Source organism: Felis catus, chromosome B3 (assembly GCF_018350175.1).
Source record: "Felis catus isolate Fca126 chromosome B3, F.catus_Fca126_mat1.0, whole genome shotgun sequence".
NCBI lineage: Eukaryota > Metazoa > Chordata > Mammalia > Carnivora > Felidae > Felis > Felis catus.
This window is the reverse complement of record NC_058373.1, coordinates 30850389-30877822: the sequence shown is the minus strand read 5'-3', so window position 1 is coordinate 30877822 and position 27434 is coordinate 30850389. Positions and strand designations below refer to the sequence as shown.

The window sequence follows — 27434 nt, the reverse complement described above, 5'->3', positions numbered from 1 at the left end:
TCTTCCACCACCATCTCTCCAGATCAAAGGCGGTTGTGACAGTGCCACGAGAAAGGGAACTGAGCAAACATTTTCATTAACTTTCTTCTCCTCATCTGAAATAGGTTATCGTTATCATAATGACAATGATGATACTAATGAATTTGTATCCTAAGGTTGTGGCAGATATGCAGACCAAAATTTCAAAAGGGTTCTTTGCATCAAGAGCTTCCCTGCCTGACCTATTATGTTTCATCTCTCTTTTTGCAATTCTCTTATAGGCAGAAATACAAATGAGCAGAAAAACGATCAAAAGTAGAAAGGAAGGGGAGAGCAGAGGGGAACTGGTAATTCAGAAGCCAGGAAGACAGCTGCCCTTTGGAAGTAGGGAGCAGATTAAAAGTGAATTACCCCACATTTCCCAGGACCTTGGAATAGCCTATAACTGGCACAGGGTCACCAGAGCCATTGATTAAAGTTTTTTCAAGTTAGATCTATCAATCTCTACCATTCCCTGGCTATGTTAATTCTGGGTCCACTAAGAAAAAGCTAAAACATCTCAAACTCTTTGCCATGGCTTTTCTAATCCTCATTGCTCTAAAAGTTGAATCCCCTCTGGAATCCTCCATGCTTACAAACAGGGTGGGGGCAGAGTGCAGTTGGAAGAAAGAGGGCTCACCGGGTGGTCATGACAATCACCAGGACTTTTTGCTCCCATACCATGAGCCAGAAGTCACGATAGGTATTCTCCAAAGGGCCTGGAGTAAAAGAAGAAGACAAGGAACGTAACTCTGGGAAGCCCTTCTTTCCTTCTCAGGCATTTCCGGTTTTCTCCCAACTAGTAACTCCCAAGTACAGACACCAGCTCCCTGCCCTTCTCACTACATCCCTGCTTTTCAGGGTGGTCCTTGAACCACTGGCACCAGCACTATATGCGAGAGTGTTAGAAATGTGCAATCTGGGGCTCTTGGGTCAGTTAAGCATCCAATTCTTGGTTTCCACTCAGATCATGATCTCGTGGTTTCAAGAGTCTGAACCCCACATTGGACTCTGCATAGGCAGCATGGAGCCTGCTAGGGATTCTCTCTCTTTCTCTCTCTCTCTCTCTTTGCCCTTTCTCCACTCACACTGTCTCTGTCTCTATCAAATAAAACTAAAAAAAAAGAAAAGAAAAAAGAAAGAAATGTGCAGTCTGCATTTTAACAAGATCCCAGTTGAAGCCGTAGGTAGGTTATAGTTTGAGAAATACTGTTACACACCCTCTCAAGAGCCTTACCATCAGGGCTTCAGCTGGCACATCCAGACAGATGGTATCTACTATGTACACACTTCTAGCTGCTTTCATCTCCCCTAAGCTTATAAACATCAGTAGCTTACTGAATCACTCCCCTTCCATATCCCATCATGGGTCTCCTCAGACCCAACATGCTTGCAATCCAATCTCTTCCTTCAAAATGAGCTTTCTCTCTCTACTTTCCCATGTCTGTTAACAGTACTGGCATTTGTAAATCACTCAGTTTTAAAAAGTCAACTCTGACTTATCCATTTCCTTTATCTCCCAGAGCAGCCACCAAGTCCTAGAGATTTTCTGCCTTTGAATTGGTTTTGGTTTTTATCCTTCTGTCCCCATCTTGCTCTCCCGGCCCAATTTCACTGCCACACGGACCACATCATCTTTTGCCAAAGTTACTATATCATTCTGGTTTACCTTTCTTTTTTTTTAAAAAAAAAATTGTTTTTTTCAACGTTTATTTATTTTTGGGACAGAGAGAGACAGAGCATGAACGGGGGAGGGGCAGAGAGAGAGGGAGACACAGAATGGGAAACAGGCTCCAGGCTCCGAGCCATCAGCCCAGAGCCTGACGCGGGGCTCGAACTCACGGACCGCGAGATCGTGACCTGGCTGAAGTCGGACGCTTAACCAACTGCGCCACCCAGGCGCCCCTGGTTTACCTTTCTGAATAGGACTCTTTCTCTCTCAGTCTATTCTGGATGCCCCTGCCAGTTGAATCTTTCTAAAAACTTCCTTCATCACAATATAGATAGCTCTTGATGGCACAGCTGGATCAAAACGGCTTAACCATTTAATTCACATGGTCTTACATTAGTCATTTTACTTTGTGAGAATTAAACATGTCTCGGCAAACATGGTACTGAGGGTAAGAGTCACGTTGTCAGGTTCCCTTTTTATTTTTATTTATTTATTATTTTTTTTCAGGTTCCCTTTTTAGAGTTAGAACTTCACAGGGCTGAGCGCTCAGGGGAAACCTGGAAGATACCTGTGGGCCACCAGCTCCCTTTTAATCATGGAGCTAATCACTTGGGGTAATTCAATGTGTGATCCAACATCACCTAACCTCTTTGGGCTTCACTTTCCCGTGCTTTTTCCTCCTCTGCTTACAGGGAAGAAGGGCAATATTAAGGGCTAATTTTGTCCTGGAAGTGTGCTGGTTTCACTGCCACTTTTGCTCACGCCTTTTAGCAGCATTAATGTTTCATGATACTAGAATTCCCTCTTGGCAGAAGTGGACACTGCCAAAAGCATATAAAGTCTTGGAAACAAGCTAAATGTCTACCAAGAGAGGATTAGTTAAATTATGGCCTATCCCCAATTTAAGCAGTCCATAAAGGTGATTTTGTAAGACCTGTTACTTTTGCTATGAAAAGGTATTCACAAGATACCATCAGATGAAAAAAGAGGTAATATATAGCAAGAGCCCATTTTGTTAGCTATTTTGTATGTCTGTATCTATCTGATCACACAGAAAACAGTTTGGAAGGAGGTGTGGCAAAATGTTAACATTATCTCTGAGTCTTAGCGTTATGATTGAATTTCATCCCATCTTCTAAATTTTCTACAATGCACTTCCATTACCATCGGATGCATGTGAAGCAGATACTAAGAACTCCCTTTCCCCATCTCTGACTCCTGGCCTTGTCCACATCCCACTATTCTGCACCAAGCAGCACTCATATCCTTTATCTTCCACATTTACATCACTGGCAAAAATGGTGTTGCCAATCAGCGCACCTACAACCCAGATACTACTCAGACTCACGCTTGGCAAAGAAGGGTCAGAATTTCCTCCAAGGCATCAGAGAAATTTAGAAGGGAAAACTGCACTTCCCAGATCAGTGGTTTATGCTGACATGGGTGAAACAATCCTCTGACTTGGCTTGCAAGGACTTTTGAATCAAACAGACATACGTTCAAATCCGGGCTCTCCCACTTACTACATGTGTGATCCAACATCACCTAACCTCTTTGGGCTTCAGTTTGTTCTTGGGTTAATAAACATTCCTTGCAGAGTCTCTGTAATAATTGGATGAAGATTATATACCTAATATATAATAGATACTCTCAAGAGATGACAGACATTATTTGTAGAAATATTATTATTAATGATAATCAGAGGTGCATCTGGATGGCTCAGTTGGTTAAACATCTGATTTTGGCTCAGGTCATGATCTCACGATTCCTGAGTTCGAGCCCCTCATCAGGCTCTCTGCTGTCAGCACAGAGCCTGCTTCAGATCCTCTGTTTCCATCTCTCTCTGCCCCTACCCAACTCACGTGCACTCCCTCTCTCTCTCAAAAATAAATATATTAAAATAAAATAAAATAAAATTTTATAATCAGAATACTCAATATAGCCAAGAAAGTTAGCCAGGCAAATCAAATCAGCCTTCTCCACATCACAAGACCCCATTTTCCAGTCCTAAGAGAGTGCTGATTCTGTCCAAAGGTGATCTCTGCTTGACTCAAAAAATCTCTCTCATACTCTTGGAGGAGTTTCTTCTGGACAAGTCCTTCAAAGCTGCCCTAAAGGATCCAATCCCTGCATAAATTACAACTCTAAGCAGTGGCTTTGCCTCACAAATCCGAGAAGGAAGCATTCTGAGGCACCCTAGAGCCAATCCTCACCCTCCATAAGTCCAACCATGCCAAGGCCATCTTCCTCAACAAAGCCCCCACTTTCAGGCAGATCACATCATATCCTGTATACCAAAAATCTTTCCTGATAATTCTCATTTCTTCTTAGGGTCTTGAAAGGACTCCTTTTGGAGCGAGTGGTCCCTTCTAGGGGGAAAATATAAACCTGTGACCATCAGACCAATTAACAATGTACCAAGAATCCATTTTTTTCTCCCTCAACTTTTACTTTGAAAAATTTGAAACTGATGAAAAGTTGGAAGAATACTACAATGTACTCATATATTCTTTAGCTAGAAAGCTATCATTTTTAGCTATCATTATAAGACATTTGTTTGTATATACATACACAAGAATATTTTTTAACAGAACTATTTAAAAGTTAGTTCCAGACATTATGACATTTTATTCCTAAATATTTAGGCACATATTTAGAATAACAAAGACATTCTCCTATACCATTACAATAACAATACCATTAATCACACTGAAAGCAATTAAACACTGATACAATAATATTATCTAATACACAGTCTCCAATTGTCTCAAGTTTGTCCTTAATAGCTTTTTTCTCTAAACTGAGGTTCCAATCATGGGAATGTGCTTTTGGTTATCCTATCTCTTTGGTCTCCTTTAACCTAGAGCAGTTTCCTGCCTTTATTTTTCATGGCATTAACTTTGCAGGGTCTAAGCCAGTTTTCTTCTAGTATGTCCCACCATCTGGATTTGTCTGGTTTATTTTTCATGATCAGGTTTAGACTTAAAAACTGGCCACAAACAATACAAGTTATGTTGTACAGTTCTCACTGTATCACAACAGAGGCATAATATCTATTACTGGTGATATTAAGTATGATCACTTGGTTAAAGAGGTAATTGCCAGATCTCTTGCTGGCCATGGTCAGCGATGGTCAAAGGGCCTAAAGCCCACAGGGTGTCTGTTACGTGCTCCTGTGTTATGATCTCTTCCCACCCTCTTTGAAGGCAACTTGGTATTCTCCTTGAGATGGCAGAGGCCAGGTCAGGAGTAGTACTGGGGCCCAAAGGAGCATTTATAGAAACTCTATCTGAAATCTTCTTAGAGTCCAGTACTTCGTAGTCAACTAGTATAGACTATCCATGTCAGAAGACTGCTGGGTGCTCTCTGATGGCACAGGGACCAGCAAAAGTCTCTTAGGACAGCAACACCCTTTCACAGATTGGACTGAATCTCTGAGAAGTCCCACTGCTGTTTCTGGCCTCTTGGACACAAAGAGCATCTCACTGGCCACTGAGTTCTGGTGTCTCATTCCCCTGGGTTGGTAATACACAATCCAAAAACTTGTGGCAGTGTTATATTCAAATCTCCAGTTTATCTCTGCAGCGAGTTTCCAAGCATATCTGGTACAGAAACTCTACCTCTCCTCTGCCTTCCTGAATAACCCTCAGTCTTTATGAAAGGCCGGGAGCTAGTGGCCACATCACCTCAAATGATCATTTCCTTTAAAAACCATGCAATCATCTGGTGCAAGAAATCACAGATAGATGACAAAAAACCAACTTTGAGGGGCAGACTAACTTACCTTGTGTACCAATGTAAGCATTCTTCTGCTTGTAGCCATCCATGAAACTGGCATTGATGTAATCTGTCTAATGATAAAAAGGAAATATCATTGCAGTTGTGTGGAATATACCATTTGGATGGGAAAATTATATACTAGGTAAATAAAACCCAACGTGTAGATATTCTCTTCTTGTCAGGCAGAAAGTGAGGAAAGCGTCAGTTCAAAACTTAACTTCTACAGATGTTACTGGAACAAATGGATACCCACATGCAGGAGAAAATAAAAATCAAGCTGGCTTGTTCCTCACACTATACACAAAAACTAACTCAAAACAGATTACCTAATGTAAGAGCTAAAATTACAAAACTCTTAGAAGAAAACATAGGGTTAAATCTTTGTGACCTTGGGTTAGGCAAAACCTTCTTAGCCATGACACCAAAAATACAAGCAACAAAAGAAAACCAGATATACTGAACTACATTAAAATGGAAAACTTTTGTGCTTCAAAGGACACCATCAAGAAAGTAAAAAAGGGGCACCTGGGTGACTCAGTTGGTTGAGTATCTGATTCTTGGTTTCAAGCTTAGGTCATGATCTAGCAGCTTAGCTTACAGGTTCGAGACCCTCGTCGGGCTCTGCACCGACAGTGGGAAGCCTGCTTGGGATTCTCTCTCTCCTCTTTCTCTGCCCTTCCCCTGCTCATGCTCTCTCTCCCTCTCTCTCTCTCTCTCTCTCTCAAGATAAATAAATAAACTTAAGAAAAAAGAGTAAAAAAACCCCACACAATGCACATATTTGATAAGGGACTTGTATATAGAATATATAGAGAGCCTTCACAATTCAATATTAAAAAGACAACCCAATTTTATTTTTATTTTTTTAAATGTTTATTTATTTATGAGAGAGAGAGAGAGACAGAGCACCAGTGGGGGAGGGTCAGAGAGAGAGGGAGACACAGAATCCAAAGCAGGCTCCAGACTCTGAGCTGTCAGCAATGCCCCAATGCAGGGCTCAAACTCATGAACTGTGAGATCATGACCTGAGCTGAAGTCGGACGCTCAAGCAACTGAGCCACCAGGTGCCCATGACAACCCAATTTGAAAATGGGCAAAGGATCAGAATAGCCATTTCTCTAAAGATACACAAATGGCAATAAGCACAAGAAAAGATGCTCAACATTATGAGCCATCAGGGAAATGCAAATCAAAACCACAATAAGTGGGGCGCCTGGGTGGCTGAGTCAGTTAAGCATCCGACTCTTGATCTCAGCTCAGGTCTTGATCTCAGGATCATGAGTTCAAGCCCCACATGGGGCTCCACACTGGGCATGGAACCTACTTAAAAACAAAAAAACAAAACACAATGAGATACCACTTCATACCCAATAGGATGCCTACAGGTACAAGTGGATAATAACAAATATAGGCAAGGATGGTGCAAAAACTGGAACCCTCATATGCCCCTACTGGGAATGTAAAATGGTGCAGTCATGTTGGAAAACAGTCCAGCGGTTCTTCCAAAGCTTAAACACAGAGTTACCAAATGACCCAGCAATTCCACTCCTGAGGGAAATGAAAACATATGTCCACAGAAAAACTTACACAAATATTCATAACAGCATTATTCATAATAGCCAAAAAATGGTATTCACCTGCTGAATGTATAAATAAAAGTGGCATATCCATACGACGGAGTATTATTTAGCAATAAATGGAGTGAAGTACTGCTACATGCTACAACACAGATGAACCTTGAAAACATGCTGAGTTAAGAAGCCAGACACAAAAGGCCACATATTGTAAGATTCCATTGATATGAAATGTCCAAAACAAGCAAATCTCTAGAGACAGAAAGTAGACAAATTGTGGGGGAAATGGGGTGTGACTGCCAAGGGTGTGGAGTTTCTTTTTCAGGTGATAAAAATGTTCTAAGGTTGATTGCAGTGGTTGCCCAACTCTGTGAATGTAAGAAAAACCACTGAATTATACACTTTAAATGGGTAAATTGTATGGTATGTGAATTACATCTCAACAAAGATGTTAACTACCGAAAAAGGAGTCCATTAAGATTTGTAGCACTGGTTCAAAACCAAAAGGGAGGCAAGCCAAGCAACCTGAGTAGGATCATCCTGTCCATGCTGCCACACACAAAAGGCAAAGCGTGAATGGAGAAGGAAGAAAGCTATACCTCATATCCAGGACCATCAACAGCATGGGCCAAACACCCAGACTCCTTTACTACCTGAATTAACACAAAGCAATAGCCAGACAAATTCAGAGGCGTCTCAATGAACAGCTCTTGACTCAATTCTCTTCTGGGGGCCTTCTCTAATCTCCCAGTGTTGTCAGTCTTATTTACTTCCACATCATTAGCTATCAGGGAAATTAAATAGGATTTAGTCTTTATTATTTTTATTATACCTTCTCACAAGATCTCTGCCAATGTCCTTTAATCCAAGCTGATAAAAGAGAAACACGGATGAAGCTACAGTGTCAAGTTTTGGTATAACTAGTTGAGGGGATCTACCAGTTACGATGAATAGCAGAGGGTGTGAAGGGATATAGGAGGACAAAAGGAAAAAAGTCCAATGTTAACCTAGAGAAAGCACATACTCCACTCTACTCTGGAGAGGTCGGAGTGACTCCCCAATCCATCACTTCTTCTCCACTGGGTTCTACCACTTGGAAACCAGTCTGAATTGTCAGTATCCACAGCCACCTTGAGAAGACATCTCCATCTCATGGTCGTTACTTGAGTATGTGTCTGTTAGGCAGCCAGTCTACCTCGTCCTCCCACAAATTATTTAGTCAAGAGTTTCCCGCTTTCTCCTTTCACAGCAGTTGATTTTGACCTCATACTACTAGTGTGTTCTACTCTGACTGAGACATCTTCACTGAGCTAAGGGACCATTCGCAGCAGACCCAGCAAGCTAAAAGCCTCACTCACTCCCAACCAGACTTGCTCAATCCAGGGCCCACCACAGTCAGTCAAAGCTATCCTCTGCTCAGCCTGGCACATTCAAGTGGTACACCCTGCAGGACCCAAGTGAGAAGGCACAGAAAGTACAAAGGATTTACCTGGTACATGCCAATCAACACTATTCTATAAGTAATATATGGTATATAGTATTATATATTATATATATATCACATATATATATACACACACTATATATATGTATGATATATATATATACACACACACACACACACACTTACACACACACACACACACACACACACATACGGCTGTTACTTTTGGAACTTCATGCTTTGAAAAGAAATATCACCTCTTTAAAGGAAACTTACTATTTCTTTATAACCAAGGAAACCAGCTTTCAGTAAGTATCCTTGTCTCTGAGAGTACTAGGAATTAATATCAGTAATTTCAGAAGAATCATCAGAAATTAAACCTGAAAATGACCTCAGAGATAAAGTAGAGATTTTGGGGCAAACTGAAATAGCAGAGAGAACCAAACTAAGTACACTTGTTATGGGCCATGTTCAATAGAAACTATGACTAATAGCTTTATAATTCTAGAAGCAAATCTGGTGAACAATTCACTCATAAACCTGAATCCTGAATCCTCCATTTACTGTGGAAATAAAGCTGTTGCCAATGTTTGCAGTAATTAAAGGAGCATAACTCAAGTGATGATCTTCAGATTAATTGCAGGATGACTAGAATAGTCTGCTGGTATACTGGGATTCACTCATTCATTCACAAATAATTTGCTGAAGGTCTGATATGTACTGTTCTAGGTACTGAAGATGGAGCAGTCAAGAAGACAGGTAAATGCAGATATCTGACTCCAGATCCTCAGCTCAACCATCATACTCTTACTCCTTTAGAGCATATATTATCATGATCTCAATAATAGTGATGAACTTGCTCTAAGTCAGCCAGGCTCTGAGCTAATGTTCCTGCAAGAAAACCCTTTGTAAGGGTCCTGGACAGGGTATGAATTCAGTTTATGTGCTTGAAACAGTAGGGTCAAAAGAGATAAAAACCATGATGATAGGGTCTCAACCCACATATCATATATGCCCAAATACAAGGCAATGATTTTACCAAAAATTATCCCCCAGAAAAAAGAGAGGGGATATAATAAGACCCTATAATGTATGTCATGTTAAAGGGGCACTATCTGAATTCCTTTGCTTTGAACAACAAGCTCAATCAACGCTGGGTTTTTTTAAGTAATGTCTACGCTCAATGTGGGGCTCAAACTTATAACCCTGAGATCAAGAGTCGCATGCTCTACCAACTGAGCCAGCCAGGCACCCCTCAATGGTGTTTTTTTTTTTTATATATACATATGGAGGGCACTAGACAGAATTGGTATATCAGAAGAAAAAAGAAGAAATGTAACACATATTTAGTCATTGACCTCAAAATTCTAAGTGTTGGATGTTGCTGTTAATAATTATATTAAAAAAGACTTTTAAGGGGCACCTAGGTGGCTCAGTCGGTTGAGCGTCCCACTTTGGCTCAGGTCATGATCTCACGGCTTGTGGGTTTGAGCCCCACGTCGAGCTTTGTGCTGACGGCTCAGAGCCTGAAGCTGCTTTGGATTCTGTGTTTCCCCTCTGCCTGCCCCTCCCCTGCTCACATTCTTATCTCTCTCAAAAATAAATAATAAAACATTAAAAAAAAAAAAAAAAAGACTTTTAAGGGGCATGTCAGCACAGAGCCCATTTCAGATCTTCTGTCTCCCCTCTCTCTCTGCCCTTCCCTTGCTAGCATGCTCTCTCTCTCAAAAATAAACATTAAGGGGTGTCTGGGTAGCTCAGTCATTTAAGCATCCAACTTCAGCTCAGGTCATGATCTCACGTTTGTGGGTTTGAGCCCCGCACTGGGCTCTGGGCTGACAGCTCACAGCCTGGAGCCTACTTCAGATTCTGTGTCTCCTTCTCTCCCTGTCCCTCCCCTGCTCATGCTCTGTCTCTCAAAAACAAATTTAAAAAATAATAAAGATTTAAAAAAGGAGGACTTTAAAAAAGAATAAGTAAATGATTATACTACAGACAATGCATAAGATATAGGATAAATGAAAAAGAAAAACCTGTGTTAGTGTTATGCTAATAGGTTTTTCTGGCTTAGGATAAACTTTTCAGTGACAATACCATACACTTAAAAGGAAATAAAAATTCTATGTGCTCTGGAAAACTGTGTTCAATTGGCTCAGGAAGTAGCTCAAATGAGGACAAAGCACTGATGTTAAAGGTGCACTTGAAGAATTTCACTAAATATCTATATTAGTATATTATAAGTGTGATTTTTAAAATGAACAGATATGATCAAATTAATACATTAAATAATATAATTAATTGACCACTTCAACTCTATCCCTAGATATTTACGTATACACTAGTTGTCCAAAATTATTTTCATATCTTCTAGATGGAAAAATCACTTACAATTAGAGTTGCCTTGTATTGATACATCTATACACTCACTAACACAGTAGACAACAGAACTCTCATTTTACAACAAGTAAAAGGAGAAATCATTGAACATTTATCAAGCACCTACAATATACCAGACCTTGCCCTATCAGCATCTACATAAATTTTCCATTTAATTTCTGCTTAGTATTGTGAGATGGTTTGATAGGTAACAGATTAGTATATAGCAAAGTTAAAACTCACATCTGATCTCTCTGGCTTAGAGTCTATGTTCTTTCTGCTATGGTATCAGTAAGCCTCACTTTGGAAAGTTTCCCTCAGTGCTCCTGAAAGACAGCATTTATCTGACTACCTGAGTATAGCCACTTCGTTTTGTCAACTTCACTCTCGTTTGGTCCAGGCAGGGCACATCCCCATAGCGGTTCTTCTCTAGGTTTCCTGGAGACCTGCAGAAAATGAAACAGACAAACTAAAACAAAGACAGAGAAAAGGTGGAAGCAGTGTGTATGTGTGCATACGAAGTGTGGCAGTGCAAAGGTGGACGTCAGTCACTGTTGGCGGTGGAGACTTGGATCTGTTCATTGCCTAGCCTATCCATAGTCCATATCATTCAACCTTTTTAATGATATGTATGTATTCCTGTGGAAATAAAGATATTTCCATTCGAAAGAGAAAAGGAAAGGGAAATAGGGGTACAGCACCCCCAAAAAAATCCAGCTGCTAATAAACCTAAGTCCAGTTTAACATGGTAGGTTGACAACATATGTTTGACTCCACTCCATCTAGTAGCCTCACTAAAATGACAATAAAGGCACTAATCGGTACAAATCCCAAAAGTGACGGCAGAGACATCAGCAGACAAAGAGTGAAATCTATTTTGGCAGAGAGAAAACAGATGGAAAAATTTGGGCTGACTTCAGCCAAACAAATGCAGAAAAATAGGACCCACAGCAGTATCTACAGAGAGACACAATGGCTCACTCTCATAACTCCCACACCTTGGAAGGCAACGTGAGGCACAGGGCTAAAAACAGAGGAATAAATGAAAAGCTGAATTATAGAAAATGAGAATCCCCTGCCCTCATCTCCCTGTCCTCTCCCGTCTTACACTTATATCCTAGCTTGGACCCTACGGGCAAGAGAGTGGAGAATTCCTCTCTGGAGTAAGTGAATACCCCTAACATGAAAGAATTCTATCATCTGGAATACACCAACGACTAGCTAGCTGATTAGTTAAACTTGAAGATCACCCATGCAAACAGCATTTCCAAGCAGGGTTTAAGGACTCCACTCCTAAGTATAGAGTACTTACAGCCAAGAACCTCCATGTACTTACAGAAAGCTCCAACACAAAAAAAGAGACCAGTCAAACACATGGCAGGGAAAAAGCACAAAAGAGAATCATTAAGAGCAAATAAGTTCTAAAAGGCTATAATTAACACCCTCAGAGAGAAAAAGATTATGTATGAAATAAGAAAAGGATGCTACGAGAAAGGAACAGAGAAGAAAAGCTCTTAGAAAATAAAAATGGTATCCAAAATATAAAACTTTAATAGAAGAGATGAAAGAGAAAGTTGAAGAAATTTTCCAGAATAAAACAAAAATTCAAAGTGATAAAAAAGATGAGAAAATTTTAGTCAAATAAGACAATCATTCTAGGGCAGGAGTCAGCAAAGTATGGCCTGGCCAACCTGTTTTTGTAAATAGAAGTTTTACTGGAACACAACCAAGCCTGTCAGTTCAGTACTAGCAGAGATTATTATACTTGCAACAAAGATTATAAGGCCCAAAAGCCTAAAATGTTTACTATTTTGCCTTTCAAGAAAAAGTTTGTCAATCTCTGCTCTGGGAGATCCAACCAGGCTGATAGAAATATTCCAGAAGTAAAGAACTGATACAGTACAAGAAAAGAAAGAAAGAAAGAAAAAGAGCTAATATAAAAAAAAAAAAACAAATAGTCCTACGACTAAAGAACACAAGCCTTCAGGTGAAAGAACCTATCAAGCACCCAACAAAATGAATGAAAAAAAAGGGACCTACACCAAGCAAGGCATATCATTGTGAAATTTCTAAATGGAAAGATAGAGATTATCTAAAAATGTCCAAAAAGACTTGAGAAGGCTTAAGAATAAAATCAGATGATTTAGTAGCATTGCTACCAAATACAGAGGGATTGTTTTAAAAATTCTGTTAAACCTAACCAAAGATATAAAAGATCTGTATGCTGAAAACTATAGAAAGCTTATGAAGGAAATTGAAGATACAAAGAAATGGAAAAACATTCCGTGCTCATGGACTGGAAGAATATATATTGTTAAAACGCCAATACTACCCAAAGCTATCTACACATTCAACACAATCCCAATCAAAATTGCACCAGCATTCTTCTCGAAGCTAGAACAAGCAATCCTAAAATTTGTATGGAACCACAAAAGACCCCGAATAGCCAAAGTAATATTGAAGAAGAAAACCAAAGCGGGAGGCATCACAATCCCAGACTTTAGCCTCTACTACAAATCTGTAATCATCAAGACAGCATGGTATTGGCGCAAAAACAGACGCATAGACCAATGGAATAGAGACTCCAGAATTGGACCCAAAAAGTATGGCCAACTAATCTGACAAAGCAGGAAAGAATATCCAATGGAAAAGACAGTCTCTTTAACAAATGATGCTGGGATAACTGGACAGCAACATGCAGAAGAAGGAAACTAGACCACTTTCTCACACCATTCACAAAAATAAACTCAAAATGGATAAAGGACCTGAATGTGAGACAGGAAACCATCAAAATCCTAGAGGAGAAAGCAGGAAAAAAACCTCTCTGACCTCAGCCACACAATTTCTTACTTGACACATCTCCAAAGGCAAGGGAATTAAAAGCAAAAATGAACTATGGGGACCTCATGAAGATAAAAAGCTTCTGCACTGCAAAGGAAACAATCAACAAAACTAAAAGGCAACCAGCGGAATGGGAAAAGATATTTGCAAATGACATATCGGACAAAGGGCTAGTATCCAAAATCTATAAAGAACTCACCAAACTCCACACCCAAAAAACAAATAATCCAGTGAAGAAATGGGCAGAAAACATGAATAGACACTTCTCTAAAGACGACATCCAGATGGCCAACAGGCACATGAAAAGATGTTCAACGTCACTCCTCATCAGGGAAATACAAATCAAAACCACACTGAAATACCACCTCACGCCAGTCAGAGTGGCTAAAATGAACAAATCAGGAGACTATAGATGTTGGCGAGGATGTGGAGAAACAGGAACCCTCTTGCACTGTTGGTGGGAATGCAAATTGGTGCAGCCGCTCTGGAAAGCAGTGTGGAGGTTCCTCAGAAAATTAAAAATAGACCTACCCTATGACCCAGCAATAGCACTGCTAGGAATTTACCCAAGGGATACAGGAGTGCTGATGCATAGGGGCACATGTACCCCAATGTTTATAGCAGCACTTTCAACAATAGCCGAATTATGGAAAGAGCCTAAATGTCCATCAACTGATGAATGGATAAAGAAATTGTGGTTTATATACACAATGGAATACTACTTGGCAATGAGAAAGAATGAAATATGGCCTTTTGTAACAATGTGGATGGAACTGGAGAGTGTTATGCTAAGTGAAATAAGTCATACAGAGAAAGACACAGACCATATGTTTTCACTCTTCTGTGGATCCTGAGAAACTTAACAGAAGACCATGGGGGAGAGTAAGGAAAAAAGAAAAAAGGGTGGAAAGGGAGGGAGCCAAACCATAAGAGACTCTTAAAAACTGAGAATAAACTGAGGGTTGATGGGGAGTGGGAGGGAGGGGAAAGTGGGTGATGGGCATTGAGGAGGGCACCTGTTGGGATGAGCACTGGGTGTTATATGGAAACCAATTTGATAATAAACTTCATATTAATAAAAAAAAAATAGAAAAAAAAATTCTGTTATTATTTCCAACTGGAATTCGATGCTCTACCAAAATTTAAGTGAAGAAAGAAGATGGGGGACTGATTAACCAAGAACCAATAAAGGAAAGTGAGGAGAGAAATCAGGAAAAAGCTGAGGAGCAAGTCCAGACAACACCAACCTCAGTTGAGACTAGAGAAAAAAAAAAAAAAAAAAAAAAAACCTAAAAATTCTGCAAGTGAGGACTCCAGGGGAAAACAAACAATCAATTCATCATGTGATATATTTGACCACTTGGAAAATACTAAGAACAGTATAAAATAAATTTAATGAAGCATAGGGGAAAAAATAAAGCTACGAACATGGAAAACTAAAAACAAATTTAAAAATTAGGTAATTAACTCCAAAAGAAACAAAAAAATTGAATTAATAAAATTTAATATATTTGATTTCCTAGAAGCCCATTTAGTTCTGCAGTAGAAAAAATTTCATAGTCATAATAATGTGAACAGTAACTACTGATTTAATAAAAAATTGTGACATAATTATATTGGAAAAACAGTCAAAAGGGAATTGGAGAAAGAGTGTAAGAGCCAAAGCATACCAACCACAAAAATCAATAAAGAGCATTATAAGGACTTTATTTACAATCATAGAAGAAATACGAGAAGAAACAACTATAAGAGTTGAAAATGGACACCTAAGGGCGTGTGTGGCTCAGTCGGTTAAGCGTCCAACTCTTGATTTCAGCTCAGGTCATGATCTCAGGGTCCTGGGATCAGGCCCCCATTGGGCTCCATGCTTAGCTTACAGAATACTAGCTTAATATTCTCTCTCTCCCTCTCTCTCTGCCCCTACCCCCTCGTGCTCACTCTAAATAAAATTAAAAAAAAAAAAAAAAGAAAAGAAAATGGACACCTAGTAGAACTGAGGGTAAGGCTGGAGACAGCCATTAATTTCATCATTTCTTTTCTTTAAAAAATTTTTAATGTTTATTTTTGACAGAGACAGAGCGTGAGTGGGAGAGAGACAGAGAGAAGGAGACACAGAATCTGAAGCAGGCTCCAGGCTCCAGGCTCCAGGCTCAGCACAAAGCCTGACTCGGGGCTCGAACCCACCAACCGTGAGATCATAACCTGAGCCAAAGTCAGATGCTTAACCAACTGAGCCACCCAGGCACCCCTCATCATTCCTTTGGTACTATTTTATATTTGGTACTATTTACTATTTTCATTTTGTAAATGAATTATTATTTTTTTAATTATTTTTTTTTCAACGTTTATTTATTTATTTTGGGACAGAGAGAGACAGAGCTTGAATGGGGGAGGGGCAGAGAGAGAGGGAGACACAGAATCGGAAACAGGCTCCAGGCTCCGAGCCATCAGCCCAGAGCCTGACGCGGGGCTCGAACTCACGGACCGCGAGATTGTGACCTGGCTGAAGTCGGACGCTTAACCGACTGCGCCACCCAGGCGCCCCATCATTTTGTAAATGAATTATTGTAAATTCTTTCTTTTATATAACAGTTATATATAACAGCTATATATATATATATATATATATATATATATATATATATAAATAAATAAAATATATAAATATTTTTTATTTATATATTATTTATATATTAAATATTAATTAAATAAAAATATTTATTAAATATTAATTATTTATAATATTAATATATTATAATATATTAATATATTTAATATTTAATATAATAATATTAATATATATAATATAATATTAATATAAATATTAATAAATAAAAATTATTTATTAAATATTAATTAAATAAAAATATTAAATTATTTATATAAATAAAATATATAAAATATTTTATTTTATAAAAGTTATATATATATATATATAACTTTTATAAAACGAATTCCTTCTTTTATATAACAAAAAAAGGATGGAGCAAATATGGCAAAATATTAAAAATTGTCAGTATCAATTCTGGTGATAGGAAGATAGTTGTTTATCATGTTATACTCTGTACTTTTCCATATTTAAAAAAATTCCCTCTTCCCACACAAATAAGCCCAGCTGATATTTTACAAAGTTCCAAGGACAATTCAATGGAGGAAGGATTTTTCAGCAAATGGTGCTGGAGCAACTGGATAGCCACAGGCTTATACGCGCATGCACAAACACACATACACGCGCATACACACACATACACGCACACATACAAAAATCAACATCAACCTAAACCTTACACTTTATACAAAATTTAATTCAAAATGGATCACAGAGGGGCGCCTGGGTGGCGCAGTCGGTTGAGCGTCCGACTTCAGCCAGGTCACGATCTCGCCGTCCGGGACTTCGAGCCCCGCATCGGGCTCTGGGCTGATGGCTCGGAGCCTGGAGCCTGTTTCCGATTCTGTGTCTCCCTCTCTCTCTGCCCCTCCCCCATTCAAGCTCTGTCTCTCTCTGTCCCCAAAATAAATAAACGTTGAAAAAAAAATTAAAAAAAAACAAAATGGATCACAGAATTAAATAAATGCAAAACATAACACTATAAAACTTTTATGTAAAAAAAAGAGAAAATCTTTGGAATCTAAGGTTAGATGTTCTTAGATTTGACATCAAGAGTGTGATCCATAAAAGGAAAAACTGATTAAAGGACTTGACCAAAATAAAACCTTTTGCTTCACAAGGGACCCTGTTAAGAGGATGAAAAGACCAGCTACAGACTAGAAGAAAATATTCATAAGCCAGTATCCAACAAAGAACCTATCTCTAGAAAATGTTTTTAAAAATTCTCAAATCTCAACACTTTTTTAAAAAGTCCAAACAGAAAGTGGGTAAAAGGCACATTTTTACAAAGAAGATACACAGATGGTAAACAAGCAGATGAAAAGATGTTCAATATCATTAACTATTAGAGAAATGTAAATTATACCCACAATGGGATCTCATTACACACCTATCAGGACAACTAAGATAAAAAATAGTGGCAACATCAAATGCTGGGGAGGATGCAAAAAAAAAAATGGATCATTCATACATTGCTGGGGCATATGCAGAATGGTATGACCGCTCTGGAAAACATCTGGGTAGTTTCTCATAAAACTAAACATCCAATTACCAAGTGACCTAGCGTTCACACTCACGGATATTTATCCCAGAGAAATGCAAGCTTATGCTCACACAAAACCTAGACATAAACGTTCATAGTAGTTTTACATGTAATAGCCAGAAACTCTAAACAACCTAGGTGTCCTTTAACAGGTGAACGGTTAAACAAACCATTCATACCATGAAACACTACCTAGCAATAACAAGGAATGAACTATTGAGACATGTAATAACAACCTGGGTGAATCTCCAAGGAATTACACTGAGAGGAAAAAGCCGATCCTAAAAGGTTCCATATAGTAGGATTCCATTTATTTTTTTTTAATGTTTTTTTAACGTATTTTTTTTAAATGTCAATTCTTTTTTTTTAAATTTTTTTAACGTTTATTTATTTTTGAGACAGAGAGACAGAGCATGAACGGGGGAGGGTCAGAGAGAGAGGGAGACACAGAATCTGAAACAGGCTCCAGGCTCTGAGCCATTAGCACAGAGCCTGACGCGGGGCTTGAACTCACAAACCGCGAGATCATGACCTGAGCCAAAGTCGGATGCTTAACCGACTGAGCCACCCAGGCGCCCCTCCATTTATTTTTTTAATGTTTACTTATTTTTGAGAGAGAGAGACTAAGTGTGAATGGGGGAAGGGCAGAGAGGCAGAGAGAGAGAGAGAGAGACAGAGAGAGAGAGAGAGAGAGAGAGAAAGAGTCTGAAACAGGCTCCAGGCTCTAAGCTGTCAGCACGGACCCTGATGCAGGGCTTGAACTCACGAACTGTGAGATTATGACCTAACCTGAAGTCGGATGCTTAACCAACTTAGCCACCCAGGCGCCCCAGTATGATTCCATTTATATGATAACATTTTTGAAATGACAAAATCTTAGTAATGGAAACCACATGAGTTGTTGCAGGGGTTAGGGATGGGGAAGGGTGGGACCAAGGTATGTGGTGATGTATTCTTCTGTATCTTGACTGTAGTGATGGATACACAAACCAATGTGTGGGCTAAAGATTGCATAGAACTAAACACACACACACACACACACACACACACACACACACACACACTCACACACACACACACCCCCCACACACACACACTCTAAAACTGGGGAAATCTGAGTAGACTGGTGTATAACATCAATATCCTAGTTGTGATATTATACTATACTTTTAGAAGATATTATCATGGAAAAACTGTGGAAAGGGTGCATGTAATATCTGTTATTTTTACAACTTTATATGAATCTACAATTATAATAAAATGATAAATTTTTTTAATGTTTATTTATTTTTGAGAGAGAAGAGAGAGAGACCAAGTGAGGGAGGGGCAGAGAGAGAGGGAGACAGAATATGAAGCAGACTCCAGGTTCTTAGCGGTCAGCACAGAGCCAGATGCAGGGCTCAAACTCAGGGACCATGCGATCATGACCTGAGCCGAAGCCAGACACTCAACTGAGTGAGCCACCCAGGCGCCCCTAAAATTTTTTAAAGAACATCTTTTGAAAAAATGGTGTAGGGGAGAAGAAAAGAAAGAAAGAAAGTGTCTTGGTCTATGGCATTCTGGACAACGAGTACTCTGATATCTACTTCATAATCTAGAATTCCAAGGGAGACATAGTTTGTTTTGTATAAGCAGCTTTATTGGAACTTGGTAAAAGACATAGACCTGGAGCTAATGGGGATTCTGGGTTCTGGCTCATGAAATGGGGGGCTCATTCATTCAATAAAGAGTGAAGATTAGGAAGTCCTTCCGTAGGGCTGGGAAGTATTCTCTGATGATAACATGATGGCTGGTTTGGGTGATGCCAAGAGGACAATCTAAACTTCCTTTTTCTACTGGGTGGAGGAGGACCACAGTAGAAATGACATCTCAAGGACCTCACAGCAGAAGTACCCAGAATAAGGTTAGGAATCCCCAGGACAAGAATGCATGCTCTTGGAGCAGCCCAGTACTCCTCTCTGCCCAGTACTTCCTTGATTCAAAACTGTTACAAGGAGGGTTGGGGAGGTGTCTGGGTGGCTCAGTTGGTTAAGTGGCGACTACAGCTCAGGTCATCATCTCGTGGTTCGTGGGTTCGAGTCCCACATCGGGCTCTGTGCTGACAGCTCAGAGCCTGGAGCGTACTTCAGATTCTGTGTCTCTCCCTCTCTCTCTGTGCTTTCCCCACTCATGCTCTATCTCTCTCTGTCTCTCAACAAAAAATAAATGTTAAAAAAAAATTTTTTTTTTAAAAACTACAGGGAAAAACTAGTTGGGAGAAAGACTGGATGCATACATAGAGATTGTAAGTTGGTAAGAAACAAACAGCTGTGTGGGAGAAAAGAATACCCTGCGCTTGAAAATTGCTCTGCTTTCTTGTTTTTTTCTTACTTCCCTTTGCATTCTTGCTCTGTTTATTGACTGATTTCTCAATTGTTTCTTCTTTCTTACTCCTCTTATCAGTTTCCTAACTCATTCTTTTCCCTCTTTCCTTTTGCTAAAAGGCTCTCTCCCTGAATCTTCTTTACAGCACACTAAGCTGGACAGGAATTGTAAGGGGAAAGAGGTATTCACAGAATCATGGACTCCGAAAACATTTAAGCTACACAAGTAAGAAGACATCAGAGACTAAGATCACATATTACACAGAGGAAAACCAGGGTGCAGGGAAGGGAAATAACGTGCATAAATCACAGAGGGGACTTCTGGCTATGCTGGAACTTGAGCCTGGGACAGATTCCCTGGTTTTCAACAGAGCTTCACTTGGAGAGACAGAAATTTCTGCTGCAGCCAATGAAAAAAGTGTAACATAAATGAGAGCAGCAGTAAAGAGAAATGATCTATGCCCTATGGCCAACAATACTTACCGAGTAATTATGAACCAGTTATAAACTAGCCAGGTAGTTCTGCAGTAGAATTTGGATAGAAGGAAAATCCCACAAGGCTAAATGCCTAAGAGTTAATTCTTTTCTGTTACTGTGAATGATTTTAAATGTTCCAGTACCCTCTTCAGAAAGCAAAGTGGCTTTTTTTTTGGTTTGGTGTGTGTGTGTGTGTGTGTGTGTGTGTGTGTGTGTGTGTGTGTGTGTATGTGTGTGTTTAAAGAAAGTAATGTTATACTACAAATGCTCTAGGGAGAAACTGCCCAAATAGAGAGCCTACATTTTTGAGCCAACATTTTTGTTTTTTCCTAAAAACACTTGCATTTCAGAAAAATATTTTAAAATGTGTCCATTATTACATGGCTCCCCTGTCAGTACTGAAGATCTCCAGAAATTTCAAAATATAGGATACTGGCAACAAGCACCAAAGCAGGAGAGGCGTCTTTCTGGATAAGAAAATCATCATCTAAGTGAGCGTGATGCTTCGTAATGTGGAAGGGCCTCTGTTAAGGAAATGAGGTGTGGAAGGAGCTGTTGCCAACACACACCAGAAGCATGTTAGTAACCGATTGTTGTCCCAAACCTTTCCTACTTACATAGAACAGTGGAAGGTGCCAACAGGGTTCTCACGGCGGATGTCTTCATACTCCTCATATATCCCCCGCTTTTGTCTGGTGCTAACATAGTCCATCAGCTCTTGGATGGTCATGGCGTGGGGACCCGGAACATGTACCGAGTCCCAGTCTAAGGCAGGCGGGAGGGAGAACAGGATGATCTCATCGAAGGGATCTGGGTGGCCGTTCATCTGGGGTAGGAATTGGAAATTCCAAGTGGCAAGGTCAATTTTGACGTATCCACCCAGGTTTTCTGGAAGGCACTCCCTGGGCAGGTGCTGGGTGACCTCAGATGTCTTTAATATCTGAATCTGGAAGGCCAAAAAGAACCATGTGAGTACGTAGGGGGGGAAAAACATAGATAAATCGAAGATAAAGAATAAATGTGTTTATATTAGATTTGAAGAAGGGGATGAGATTTGCTTGAAATATGTGGTATACTTGTGAAAGAAGTAGACTGCATTTCATCTGCCTGGGATTGAAGTCTTTTCCCCAAATGTCTGACTTCCAGGAATGTATATCAAATTCATTCCTGGAATTAGGGGTCCTTTTATAAATCTTGAAAGGATGGTACTGTGAACAAAGCCTTTATACTATTAACAAGGCTTCCCAGTGCCATCTCATGCAGGTATTTGCCTTTTTGACTACTAAGAACGCACAGGTAGTGATTTTTTTGGTCAACCCCATACTAAGGTAACCAACTCTAAGCCTGGTGCTTTACTCACAGCTCAGTATGGATGTTCTCAAAGATAGCTTTCTATGAATATAACGCAAGACCAGCCACCCAGAGACAGGGTAGCCCAGGAAAACTGCACGAAAAGTAATCCGAAGTCTGCTCTCTGCTTAGACACAGCCTTACTGGACCAAATTAGCCTAGTTGGTTCTCCGTGAAATCTGCGTTGAATGGGAATGCTTGTCTCTCTTACTATTGCCTCTTCTTGGAATGTCCTCTTTTCCTCCTCAGCCTCTTCAAGGAGCAGCTTATAAAGCTCACCTCTTCTGTGACGCCCTCCCTGACTGCCAGAGACAATATTCTCCTCTGGGCTCCTTCCTGCAGAGCCACAGTTTTCTGCACTTCTGCCTCTGTGTTCCCTATCAGGACCATGAACTCCTCAAAGATAAGGAAAGTCTCACTCAGCTTTTAATTCCCAGGGCCCAGAGCCTAGACTGTAAAGGTGCTCATGTATTTTGAGTTTATACGCACATTTATACTTACATAAACAAGTGCAAGAACTTGCCTAAAGAGGACTCTCAAAGAGTTACCTTGGAAAAGATCTCTCCTATTGCCAGTCACTAGGTCTCCAAGTACTTCCACAGAGCCAAACGTCTTCAGTTTTCCCCTCCAACACAAGTCTCCTCAGCTATAAAGATCTGCATTGTTATCACTAATATAACCTCATAATTCTTTTTTTTTTAATTTTTTTTTTAACGTTTATTTATTTTTGAGACAGAGAGAGACAGAGCATGAATGGGGGAGGGTCAGAGAGAGAGAGACACAGAATCTGAAACAGGCTCCAGGCTCCAAGCTGTCAGCACAGAGCCCGATGTGGGGCTCAAACTCACGGACCGTGAGATCATGACCTGAGCCGAAGTCAGCCGCTTAACCGATTGAGCCACCCAGGCGCCCCTATAACCTCATAATTCTATATTACAAAAATCTCTAATAATATTTCACACTATATTATGACATAACTCTTATTATGTCAATGCCCTTTCTTTCAAGGGTGAGAAATGAATGAATGAATAAAACCATAATCTTTCAGTCCTGGAACATTCAGGGGATAATAGACTAAAGATAAATTTAGAAAACACTTTTGAAGTTAGGAAACAACAAGCTGTTTTCAGAGAAAATGCCAGGAATGGAAGTAGAGAGAGATAGTGAGAGATTCTCCTCTACCACCCTGGTGGTCAAAGGGACGGATTAGTATTTCCAGTTGAACAAATTCAAACACCAGTTCAACTAATGCAATTCCATTAGAGATTGTTAAATATGCATGTACAGCACTAGGCTAAATTTTGGAAGGGGGAGCTATCCTTAAGTTATCCATGGGACACACTCCTTCAGTGCTATCTTTATGCAAGTTGCTATGGAGGGAGAGTGCCAAACAACTATGTGTAGCTCCTAACTTCAAGAAACTTGGAATACAGTGGGAGAGGGAGCCTGTACTGAGCTGAGTAAAGAATAAAGCAGAGAGGGGCACCTGGGTGGCTCAGTTGGTTAAGCATCTGACTTCGGCTCAGGTCGTGAACTCATGGTCTGTGAGTTTGAGCCCCACGTTGGACTCTGTGCTGACAGCTCAGAGCCTGGAGCCTGCTTCGGATTCTGTGTCTCCCTTTCTCTCTGCCCCTCCCCTGCTCATGCTCTGTCTCTCCCTGTCTCTCAAAAATAAATAAACATTAAAAAAAATTAAAAAAAAAAAAGAATAAAGCAGAGAATATAAGTGGATACGTTAAGAGAAGCAGAAAGCACTTTAGGAGACAAACCAGGAGAATTTTACTGAAGGTAAAAAATTAATTGACAGGTTTCAACAGTGGAGATGGGAATGTATCTATCCACCTCCAAATAAAATAAAGCTTGTCTTACCCTCTCCCGGACTTTGTCCTTCAGGAGGAGGCTGATGATGGAATAGGGCACTCGGAACCATATTGGTGCTCCCACAATCAGCACTTTCTTCAAACGAGCAGGAAATGCTCCCTATGGAGAACACATATGAAAATTTAAAGATATTAGTTAAAGCACACTGGAACCTGTGACCGTTCGAACACAAAGTATAGGTTTTCTGCTCTTATCCCCATCCTTACCCAGCAGGGGGAGTCTACAGCCTAATTTGTGTTTCATTTCAGTAACTACAGAGGTGGTTAAAAATTTTCAAATTATACACCTGACACTAATATAACACTATATGTTAACCATACTAGAATTAAAATTAAAAACTTAATAAAAAAATTAAAAGCTGGTCTACTTTTAAAAGTTATGTTATGTTCTGGGTGCCTGGGTGCCCAGTCATTAAGCACCTGACTTTGGCTCAGGTCATGATCTTACAGTTAGTCCCACATCTTAGTCCCACATCAGGTGAGCTTGAGCATGCTTCTCTCTCTCTCTCTCTCTCTCTCTTTCTCTCTCCCTGCCCCTCATGGGATTCTGTCTCTCTCTTCCCCTCATTCACTTGCACCCTCTCTCTCTCTCTCTGAAAAAAAGTTATGTTCTTATTAACATAAGCTTTATGGATCAAAAATATACTGACTTTTGTCAGCATATATGTGTGCATCCTTAAGTTCTGCCTATTAAAACTTTAAGAAAAATTAAATCATGAATAAACAGAACATGAAAGAAACATCTCTCATAACCTTTTATTCTGACATCTGTGTGTTTATAAATTATTTTTTAAGCCATCTCTTCATCTATTTTTGTATTCATTTATTCAATCAATAAATATAATCTAGTGGACACAAGGGCAAATGAGATATAAAGGCAAGGAGACACCTGATCTGCATAAAGCATAAGAATAAAAAAGTATTCATTCCTAATCCACAACTCTTGGTTTCCTTTGGTTTAATATCCCAGGCCTTCTCACGGGCAGGGATACCAGGTAATATTGGCATTACTGGAAGAAATTACTCCCAAGGAATAAAAAAACAAAAAACAAAAAAGAGGGAATTGTAGCTAAATATCTTCTACAACTTTCTCCCTATTCTTTTTCAAAAAATTGATTCTCAATTTGACATGTCACTCTCTGGCTATTCTTCCACTGATTTGGGGGGGGTGGGGGCGGGTGGTCCATGAACATTCCCAGTAGAGAATATATAGCATCTAGAACAAAATGCTCCATGGGCTTCTTCACTGAAGTCTGAGAAACTACCTTTCATCTCTTCCCTCAAAGATACAACAACTTATTTCAGGGCCCAAAAAGCCAAGGTCCCTTTAAACTGCCAGATCAAAAACCAGTGTGGAGAAATACCTATATTTCCACAAAATTATAAATAAAAAGCAGAAGCCATTATATTTGTTTCTTCAGAGCAAAGAACTACACACTCAGGCCTGTTCCATTTTAATGACTTTATGGCATCCACATATACTGTTGATGGGACAGTAAATAGTTACATCTTCTAGAAGGCCTCTGGCATTACATATCCTTAAAAATGTGCATATCCTCTGATCAAGTAACTCTATCCTAAGGTAATAACCAGAAACACAAAGATTTATGAACAAAAATGTTTACTGCACCTTTATTTTTGATAGTTAAAAATAGCATTTAAAACTGGAAAGAATATATATGTCTGAAAATGGGTAGGGGCTAATAAAAATGGTATTATAATAAGATTATTACATGACCTTTAAAATGAAGATTTCAAAGATTTTTTTACAACTTTGGAAAATGCCCACAATATAATCCTAATTAAACTAAACAGAATCAGCTACAACCTTAATTTTGTTTAAAAAATTACACATATATTTCACAAAGAAAAAAGATTATAAAGAATTATATCAAAAGCTCAATAGAGTTTCTCTCTGATAAGTGAGATTATGAGTTGTTATTTTCTATAATACTTAGCATTACTTTCATTTTTCACAGCCTTATTTAAAATGTTTATATCCTCTTTTTTTTTAAAGTAATCTCTAGGGGCACCTGGATGGCTCAGCTGGTTTGGTGTCTGACTCTTGATTTCTCCTCAGGTCATGACGTTGTAGTCTATGGGTTTGAGCCCTGCATCAGGCTCTGCAGTGACAATTCGGAGCCTGCTTGTGATTCTCTTTCTCTGCCCCCACCACTCGTGCTCTCTCTCTCTCCCTCAAAATAAATGAATAAACTTAAAAGAAAAGTAATCTCCATGTGCAATGTGGGGCTCGAACTCATGACCCAGGGATCAAGAGTTGCATGCTTTACCGACTGAGTCAAGCAGGTGTCCCTAAAATGTTTACATCCTTGGATCCGGTAGGCCTACTCCTAGAAATCCACAAACTATTTTATGTGCAAGATATGAATATAAAAAAGTGTTTGCTGAGAAAACTGTTTATTATAACAAACGGGAAAAAATATCCAACAACATAGAAATAGTTAAGCAAATTATTGTAAATACAGGATAGACTATCATTCAGCAATTACAAGTGTTCATAAAATAAAGTTGTTGGAGCTCACTGTATCTTGAAATTGTATGAACATAATTAAGACCATATTGAAAAACATCTAGAAGAAAGTGTCCTACACCAAAATGTCAACAGTGTTTACTTCTGCATAGTATCAAAGGCAGTATTTCTTCTTAATGTATATTAGTCTGAGTTGTCCAAATTTGTCTACAATGAAAATTTTTTTTGATTATAATAGTATTTTAACTATAAAAGGTAAATGTGAAAAAAATTAGCCACCCTATAAATAATAATCAGCATAAAAGTATAACGGTAAAAACACATGATTTATAGTAACACTTATGCACACACACACACACACACACACACACACACACACACACTACCTCTCTCCCTATCTTTTTCTCCCTGAAAGTCATTGGTCTTACAAACAAGATGATTTATCCTTGGTGTGTGCTGTATGTTTTTATATGTATGTATATGTATCTTTTAGCCTAGGAATAAACTACGTAAGACACATGTAAGATAAATAAAATAATTTTAAAACGTTATTGAAAGACATAACAAAAGACTTAAAAAAAAGTAGAGCATTCTTGGATGGGAGTTAATAACATTATAAAGATGTCAATTCCCCCTGAAGTAATTTGTTAATTCATTATATCCAAATAAAATCTGAGAATGTTTCATTTCCCTCAAATGTGACTGAATGACTCTAAAATTCATCTAACCAAAAGGTGATGATTTTTTAAAAAAATTTCTCATCAGATTTAAAATTTGGAAAAAGTGGCTACCCTCTGGGAAATGGCACTGGGTGTATGATGAAGGGTGTCAGAGACTTTTCCCTGAATTGCTTTTATAATAAAGGGCTAGGAGTGCCTGGCTGGCTCAGTCAGTAAAGCATGCGACTTTTTTTTTTTAAGTTTATTTATTTATTCTGAAAGAGACAGTGCCTGTGCACAAGCAACGGGGGGGGGGGGGGGGGGGGGGGGCGGAGAAGGAGACGAAGAGAGAGAGAAT

The 27434-nt window shown here is 39.2% G+C and overlaps 1 protein-coding gene across 3 annotated transcripts in view; it reads right to left on the bottom strand.

Annotated features, from left to right (window-relative positions):
* The window catches only part of PTPN9 (protein tyrosine phosphatase non-receptor type 9), an 82808-nt gene that overhangs the window by 4813 nt on the left and 50561 nt on the right, over positions 1–27434 (bottom strand). For all 3 annotated transcript variants that reach the window (XM_045059008.1, XM_045059009.1, XM_023255050.2), the window contains 5 exons: positions 23916–24026; positions 21314–21642; positions 11217–11310; positions 5475–5541; positions 659–737 (listed from right to left, as the gene is read on the bottom strand). In XM_045059008.1, coding sequence (XP_044914943.1) covers positions 659–737; positions 5475–5541; positions 11217–11310; positions 21314–21642; positions 23916–24026 — 680 coding nt within the window. The remainder of the gene's footprint in view (positions 1–658; positions 738–5474; positions 5542–11216; positions 11311–21313; positions 21643–23915; positions 24027–27434) is intronic.